This window comes from Psammomys obesus, unplaced genomic scaffold, assembly GCF_907164565.1.
Source record: "Psammomys obesus unplaced genomic scaffold, mPsaObe1.curated_primary_1811, whole genome shotgun sequence".
In the NCBI taxonomy this organism is placed as follows: Eukaryota; Metazoa; Chordata; class Mammalia; order Rodentia; family Muridae; genus Psammomys; species Psammomys obesus.
Genome location: NW_026585644.1, coordinates 18,657,901 through 18,666,487, shown reverse-complemented (window position 1 = coordinate 18,666,487; position 8,587 = coordinate 18,657,901). Strand labels below are relative to the sequence as shown.

At 41.7% G+C, this 8,587-nt stretch overlaps 1 protein-coding gene across 7 annotated transcripts in view; it reads left to right on the top strand.

The window, feature by feature from the left end:
* Kidins220 (kinase D interacting substrate 220) overlaps positions 1–8,231 on the top strand; it is a 94,544-nt gene extending 86,313 nt beyond the window's left edge. For 6 of the 7 annotated variants that reach the window (XM_055625194.1, XM_055625179.1, XM_055625158.1 and 3 more), the window contains one exon: positions 1,277–4,327. In XM_055625194.1, coding sequence (XP_055481169.1) covers positions 1,277–2,536 — 1,260 coding nt within the window. In that variant the 3' untranslated portion in view covers positions 2,537–4,327. Of the gene's footprint in view, positions 1–1,276; positions 4,328–6,351; positions 6,413–7,746 lie in introns of those variants that run through there. The other variant, XM_055625188.1, reaches the window with a different exon arrangement.
* Positions 8,232–8,587: the final 356 nt, after the last annotated feature.

Sequence of the window (8,587 nt, the reverse complement as noted above, 5' to 3'; positions counted from 1 at the left end):
ACACACACACACACACACACACACACACACACACACACACACACACACGGTGAAGTAATAAAAATCACCAGGACCCAGAAAACTTTTATGTATGTAAATTACATATATTTTATATATGTAATATAAATAGTTAGATGACCTGAAAATGTTTCTAAATATGTTTAAGCAATTATGTACTAACATAAATAACTCTTTTACCAAAAAAAAAAACAAAACAAAACAAAACAAAAAAAAACACCAAGTTTTTAAACAAAAATGAGAATGGGAATTTTTCCACATATCTTTAATGAATGGCTTCATAGAAGACCACTGGATCCCCAGGCACTGCTGCCTTACATCTCCTATGACAACACACACATGTAGCTCTGGGCAGGCCTGTGTGAAGGAGAAAGGGCACAAAATGTCCTGCAGAGTGCACTTTAGGACACAGGGCTCCCCTGCCCAGAGCTCACACAGCATTGAGGGCTCAGCCGCATTAGTGGGTTGAGGGAGGCACATTCTGTTCTTCCGGTCTGATGGCCTCCTGTGGGATCTCCCAAGGATGAATGAACACTGTCCTTCCAAAGAAAAGATGGCCTTGCCACTGTGCCTTTGTTCTAGCCTTTCCTATGGGCCATTCTCAAACTCTTCGATGCTATTTCTTTCATTCCCTGCTTCCTTTTCCCAATCTGTACTTTTACTTGCTCATTTATTAGCTCTAACCTCAAAACTCAGTATTTAGAAACCAAACTTGAAAATATCTCATTTTGTCTTCACTGGGTCCAGCTGGCCCACAACTTTGGTTGCTGTGCATTGCAAACCTTTGTTTTTACCTTTACCCCTGTTTTAAGAACATTTTCTTTCTCTGAATTAAAATTTGACAGGAACTTCGAATATAATTTGAGTGGGGTTCTTTTATCATACCTTGAAGACTTTGTTTTTGACATCTGTCTTTGTTTTGTATTTATCTCTTTTAAGAGGAATTCTTTCTAGGTGATTTTACCTTAAATAAAACAATTTGAAATTACTAAACGCACGTGCTCAGATGACTTATACAACCTGAAATTGTTCTTTTAAATATAAACAGTAAAATAATGTTGCTAAAAATTTGTAAGCTAATAACAGTTATTCATAAATTCATAGCTTTTGCTAAACTGTTAGGTCGATTTTTTAAAGGCCCTGGTATTTTGATTACTTTTAAATTATTAGCATACATATGTGTTTCCAAAGCTGATGTTTTATTATGTCTTTTCCCTTCTTATTTGAATTCTTAAATTTTTTTTTTCTGTCTTCACAGTCACAAACTCGCAGAACCCCAAGTCTCTCGAGTCTCAATTCCCAGGATTCCAGTATTGAAATTTCAAAGCTTACTGATAAGGTGCAGGCTGAGTATAGAGATGCCTATAGAGAGTACATTGCTCAGATGTCCCAATTAGAAGGGGGCACAGGGTCATCAACAATAAGCGGCAGATCTTCTCCACACAGTACATACTACATAGGTCAGAGTTCTTCAGGGGGCTCCATTCATTCCAGTCTAGAGCAAGAAAGAGGGAAGGAGAGTGAGCTAAAGCAGGATGACGGGCGGAAGTCATTCTTAATGAAGAGGGGGGATGTCATAGATTACTCCTCATCAGGGGTGTCCACTAATGAGGCTTCACCTCTGGACCCCATTACTGAGGAAGATGAGAAATCTGACCAGTCAGGTAGTAAGCTGCTCCCAGGCAAGAAATCTTCAGAACGGCCCAGTCTCTTCCAGACAGACTTGAAGCTTAAGGGAGGTGGTCTGCGCTACCAGAAACTGCCCAGTGATGAAGATGAATCTGGTACAGAAGAGTCAGATAATACCCCACTGCTCAAAGATGATAAGGATAAAAAGGCTGAAGGCAAAGCAGAGAGAGTGTCCAAGTCTCCAGAGCACAGTGCTGAGCCAATCAGAACATTCATTAAAGCAAAAGAGTATTTATCAGATGCCCTTCTTGACAAAAAAGATTCCTCAGATTCAGGAGTGAGGTCCAATGAGAGTTCGCCCAACCACTCTCTTCACAATGAAGCGGCAGATGACTCCCGGCTGGAAAAGGCAAATCTCATAGAGCTTGAAGATGACGGCCACAGTGGGAAGCGGGGGGTGCCACACAGCCTGAGTGGCCTGCAAGATCCAATTATAGCTCGGATGTCCATTTGCTCGGAAGACAAGAAAAGCCCTTCTGAGTGTAGTCTGATTGCTAGCAGTCCTGAAGAAAGCTGGCCTGCGTGCCAGAAGTCCTACAACCTGAACCGAACGCCCAGTACCGTTACTCTGAACAATAACACGGCTCCCACTAACAGAGCCAATCAAAACTTCGACGAAATGGAGGGAATCAGGGAAACTTCCCAGGTCATTTTGAGGCCTGGGCCCAGTCCCAACCCTACTGCTGTTCAGAATGAAAATCTGAAGAGCATGGTGCACAAGCGAAGCCAGCGTCCCAGCTACACAAGGCTCTCGAAAGATGCGTCCGAGCTGCATGCAGCCTCCTCAGATAGCACAGGCTTTGGAGAAGAGAGAGAAAGCATTCTCTGAGGAAAAGAAAAGTGAAGTAGCATTTTCCTACCTTAGGAGGAAACTGTCATGCCCTTTGAATTGATCCATCACCATTAGTCATCATGTTTCTGCATCTCAGATCCCTGATAGGCTCTCAGGCATATGGTGAAACAGAGATCCTCTGTCCATCAGAGGAAAGCCTGAGAGAGATGGTCAGCAGTCATTGCCATTGCCACCTTCATCGTGGGCAGTTAAAGTCTCATCACCACTGTTAGGGCACTGTACTGGCACACAACTATGTAGAGTGATGAGAGGCAGGCTGAATATAAAAATAGGTCAGAAGTATATTTAAAGTTGAAAAGGCTTAAATCACAAGGAAAAAACTCCTTTATAAAATATTCATGAAACATTTGAAAGAAGATACAGTGTTAGATGAAGCAGAAACCAATTTTGCTGTTAGTGTTTAATCTCAGTACAGATTTATAGGTTTTAGAGTAGCCCAGAGACTAAAAGTGAATGCCTAGCAAATGGATAGCCAGTGTTCTGTATAAGACTCATTGCTTTTTAAAGAGGCTTTAAAATTTAAGTGGAAAATATATACTAAAGAGGGCGATAAAAGTTGATGAGAAAGTGAGTCAGCAGAACCCAAAGCAGTGGCCTGGGCCATGGTGAATCTTTAGCAGAGGAGGTGAGGGAGGCAGTATATTCCTGGGATGCTCTCTCCAGACCCACCCCTGGCTTCTAACACTATCCACTGTGTCCTCAAAACCATCTTACAACTCATAAGTTATACATCTAACTTAGTTCAGCTCATGGCGAAGGAAAAACATAATACAAAGTTTTTTGTTTGTTTGTTTGTTTTTAGTAGTACTGGTGATAAAACCCAGGACCTCACAAATGCTAAGTCCTGTGTCACCAAGTACATCCCCAGCCCCAAGCACAAAGCCTTCCTTCAGAGATTCAGGAAGACATGGTTATAAGAGGCACAGTAAACTCTTAATAAATAAATATCTCAGGAAATTGTTATTTTAAAGGAGTTAGTGACAGTACACTAGACAAATGACAAGGAAATATTTAGTTTGCTAAAATTAAAACACTGCCTTCTCTACTGCAATAGTTTGTTTAACATGTCTGTTCCTAAATCAGCATTTTTAACTCTGGGGAGAAAGTATAAAAACTTGAGGCGTGGTTTTAAAAGAGTTTGAAAGCATACAATAAAGCAAGACTAGAGACTGAGCTGGTGTGACCATGACACTCTACTGACCATTATTCTTAGCAAAGCTAAGCGAATGAGCACATACATTTGAATATCATGTAGGCTAGAGGTGTGCCTGTCACCATCATGCATTGAAACTGTTTGCCACTTGATCATAGCTTGTTTGTGTAGAATCAGTTCTAGCAGTATGTCCTGAGCCAAGGGTAGGACTGTAGATGGTGAGGTCGCAGGCCTAGTGTTTGTCGAGATGCCCCTCACTGACTGGACCTGTGTGGTTTACTTGGCGCTGTGCTGATAGCTGCTCCGTGTTTCACTGCCTTGCTGTTTGAGTGTAACTGAGCATTTTCGTGAAGTACATATGTTGCATGATCTTTAACAGGTATTTTTAAACATTAAAAACAGCACGATGTTACTGACATTATGCATTTTACTACTTCTAGTGTTTATTAGTATGCAATATTATGTAATTGGTACTTCAGAGGCAGTTTGGTCTCTTTCCAGGTGAGTAATTATTGCTCACAGTCATGGGAGCCCTTTATTCACACTGTCTGTGAAGTCAATACTGGAGTGCCAAGTGCACACATAGACTAGGAACAATAAAGAGTTGCATGCTATTCTGACTCATGGAGTTTTATTCACTATAGCAATGACAATTCACATTCTGATTAAAAATTAAAACATGGTCTGTGTGTCTGTTTTGTCCTATGACTGGAGTTTGTAAAGACTCATGAAGTTGACAGAATGTTCCAGACAGTCCTTACTACATTCTGAGAGAGGTTGGCTCTGAAGCCCTTGTGCCTACCTGGTGCTTTCTTGAAGCATCAACATTGCAGAACACATGGAACCGTAACACCGAGAAGTCCATTTCTATAGCTAGAGGCGGAAGATCCAGCTCCCTGCAGAACATCAGCTTTTTACATGAACATTCTGGACAAACTTGTTTTCTCCTACTGATATAGAAATTGACAGGCCAGATGGGTTCCTGAGTCACCATTATCCCTTTGAATCTGCATGTCAGTGTGTCTTTGTCTATTTATAATGTATAGCTCAATCTGATTCACACACAGGCAAAATTCTGCATTAAGCTGGATAACATAATAGAAAAGTGAGCCTCAAACCCTGCCAGTCTCTTGGGTTCTGTCACTCAGTCTTGGATGAGCCACCTTAGCTTCAGCTTCAGCCACAGAGGGGATGTTGATGTAGCATCCTAACACCATGGCCTTCTAGAGGTTATTTCTGGATACATCTGCAGCCCTGGCTGTCCTAGAACTCACAGTAGACCAGGCTGGCCTCGAACTCAGATCAGCCTGCCTCTCCCTCCTCAGGACTGGAATTAACAGTGTGTGCCACCATTCCTGGCACCATTGGTATTTTTCTTTTCTTCCTTTCTTTTTCTTTCTCTCTCTCTCTCTTTTTTGTCGTCGAGGAAGAAAGGGTCTATTTGGCTTATGCTTCTACAGCACTGTTCATCATTTAAGGAAGTGAGAACAGAAACTGAAACAGGGTAGGATCCTGGAAGCAGGAACTGATGCAGAGGCCATGGGGTTGGGGCGTGGGTGCAGTGTGCTAGCTTTCTTCACATGTCCATTGGTATTTTTCAAGTGAGTAATTTCCCTGTGCTGGTTGGTTAAGGATCGGGAATCCAACACTCTGGATTTTAAGCTTTTCTGAGCCTGGGATCCTATGCCTGTAATCCCAGTACTGAGGAGACGGAAGCAGGAGAGTCAGGTGTTTGAGGTCAGCCTCTGCTACCTTAGAGAGTTTGAGACCAGCCTGGGCTATGTGGGGCCCTGTCTCAGAAAACTAAAAATGCAACCAGAAGCAGTGTTTTTAATAAGAGAACTTGTTTTCATGTGCTATTGTATAGGTTTTAACTATAGTTAAGATAATCTTAATTGCCTAACCAAGTAATTTTAGAGTTGTATTTGCTTAAATCCTCATGAGAACTCAGCACATTCGCATGTTCTACTGCTATAATAAAATAACCTATGATAATGATTTTTTTTTTTTTTTTACTAATATTAGAATTTTTTGAATGAAATTCTTTTTTCCCTTCTGTCTGGCTAAAGTACTAAAGTTAAAAGGTTGTAAGACCATATAACTTATTGTTATACCAGGAATTCTCAGCCTCTTTAGAAATATCCCTTAATTTAAAACAAACAAACAAACAAACCATGAATTCCTGGCTAACTCCTGAATAGATCACTGTACTTACCAGGAAAAGAGAGCCTAGGGCCCCCTTTAATTTATGGGTGAATGACCTTGAAGGATTAGGTAGAAAGGAGGGTGCATAAAATTAACATTTTGGCAGATACATGCTTTGAATCCCAGCCTGCCTATCCCCCATCCTCTTTCCTGGGCTTAGCAGACACAGCAGAAGAGAAAAGCCAATGGGGACTCTTGTGCCCGGGGGGCAGGTGGGCCACCTGAAGTGAGTGCACTTCTGCACTTGAGCTGACGCCTAGGCTGAAGTTACCCGAGTGGACTGAAAAGTAGAGATTTATGGAGAGCAGTGAGCTGGCTGTGGACGGTGTTTAATTGGCTCATCGCTTGGCAAAGGTTGAGAATCCCTGGTTGAGACTAATTAAGTAGAAAGAGCTTTAAAGTCTTACGCAATGTTAAACCCTTTCCTGCCTAGGAAGAAAATGCTGCCCCTGTGCTAGATAGACAGCGGTTCAGAAGATCCAGTTTAAACTGAGGTATGTAAACTAGTTTTCAAAGTAAGAAGCATCTGGAACAGATGCTGGTTGACCACTGTTCCCCACAAGGTTGGACGGTTTTTAAAATAAATGACTAGCAAACCTTGCTTGCTGTGAGATCATGTCTCCTAGGACTATCAAGCTACACCCATGAAGTCTCCCCAACATGGCTGCCTCACCATGATCTGAGCAAGGACAATAAGCTTGCCAGAGTGGATTGGGGGTGGGGTGGGCTCATGAGGCCTCAGCCCTACACAGAGACCTACAGGTAACTAAGGAATGTTGACAGTGGGATTCATCCAATACCAAATGGACAGCCCTGAAAACATACAAGTAACGTTATACAAACTGGGCAGGTTATATGTATGTTTAGGGATATTTATTTATATAATACCCATGTAACAATAATTAATGAAAAGTAGAGACCATGAATTTGAAGAGCGAGGAGGGGTATATGGGGGAGTTTGGAGGGACGAAAAGGGAGAAGTGAATATATTATCTCAAATAATTTTAAAAAGTAGCACTGTGGCCTCAAGGTCCTCAGGCTGTTGGCCCAGGAAGGTGCTTGTGGATGAAAGGTTTCCTAAGGACGTTCCATAACTCAGAGCTGAAACTCTTGCTAGAGGTGCCTCAGTGGCCAAAGGATGGAGCATTTTGTGGTCTCCCAGGAGAGTGAAGCATTTTCACTCAGGATAGGATTTCACCCTGATAGTCCCATCAGAAAATTAACAGACCCTAGAGTGCCGGAAGTTCTCCCATGCTGCCAGGGCTGCCCGGGAACACTGTCACCGGCCCTAACAAAGGCCAGCACTTAAAATGCCAAGTATGGCATCTACTGGTGCCTATTGCCTTTGTGCCGTAGAGTTGTGTCGCTAGTGAAGGGCTGTCTGTTTTCCTAGAAACACTAGTGGGATGGCTCTTTAAGAGTCTGGAATCTGAACTGAAGTGAAGACCAACATAAATTAGGGAAAAAAACTGGAACACATGCAGTGTTACTATTTCAACAAAATCTGAATCTGCCTGTGGGTGTGGCCTGTGGTTACTGGCTAACAGAGACTATGCCCCAGGCCTTACTCAGCAGCTAAAGTTGTCTTTGTGTGTTATTGATTTTAAGGCTGTGTATTAGGAGTCATTTTACTGCAGTCTAACACAGCATGGACTGGCATAACAAAATGAATTACTAAACTATGAAGACATGAGTGAGTGAAACCATACTCGCACAACAGAACTTTATTTAAGTTAAGAAGCTGTTTGAGGTCATTAAGGGCTTGATTATTCGTGATCATTTTCTCATTTTATTGTATTTACACGTATTTACCTCCTTCTTTTTCAAGGCAACAAGGGCTCTAGAACCTTAGTATCTGCCCATAGAGCAAGCAACGCTTCTTTCTCATTCTCCTGACAGTTCGGTTAATTTTCCCAGCTGGCTTCCTCACCACGTATAAGGGGGTGAAGAAGACACGGCCTCCACTCTAGCCCTGCCATGCCAGAGAAGAAATGTCACCTTAACCAGATTTATCTGTTCTTTGTAATTGTAGGATTTAAGTTAGTTTTTAATGAAGTGTTACATTTGTAAGAGTTCAGGCAAAAAAGCCCAATGTATAGTAAAAATAAATAAATAAATGAATAAATAAATAAATAAATGTAAATAATCTAGCTTTTCCTCTCATGTGCTGTAGCACGTTCTTGGTCAGATAACTAATAAAATGTTAGATATTTTCAAAATTGCCACAGTCCTGACGCTTGCAAATTGTGTTTCTTAGAGTTTCTAAAAGGCATGCTGTTTTCACCTAATGCAAATTAAACTATTTTATTTGGAAAGAGATTTTTCTTTTTGGATTCTGTGTTTGCTCCATGTTTTGCCCATGATTTTTTCGGTCTTCTTTTTCTTTTTTGTATGTGTTTTCTTGGAGGTTGCTTTATACGCATCCTATTCCACCACTAGACATTATTAACACAGTACCACAAGAAGACACTTCAGCGCAGCTCTTTACACAAACCTGGTTTCAGATAGCCCGGGGCAGTGGGCAGAAATTTCTGTGAGCGAATAAGGTAGATCTAAAGTAGGCTAGTAAAACTGCCAGAGTCCTACACCATGTATTAAGAATGCCCTGCCCCCTGCCCCCTCACCAGAGTTTCTCATAGGCCCGCCCCCGTCTAGCCTTGGTAAGCATC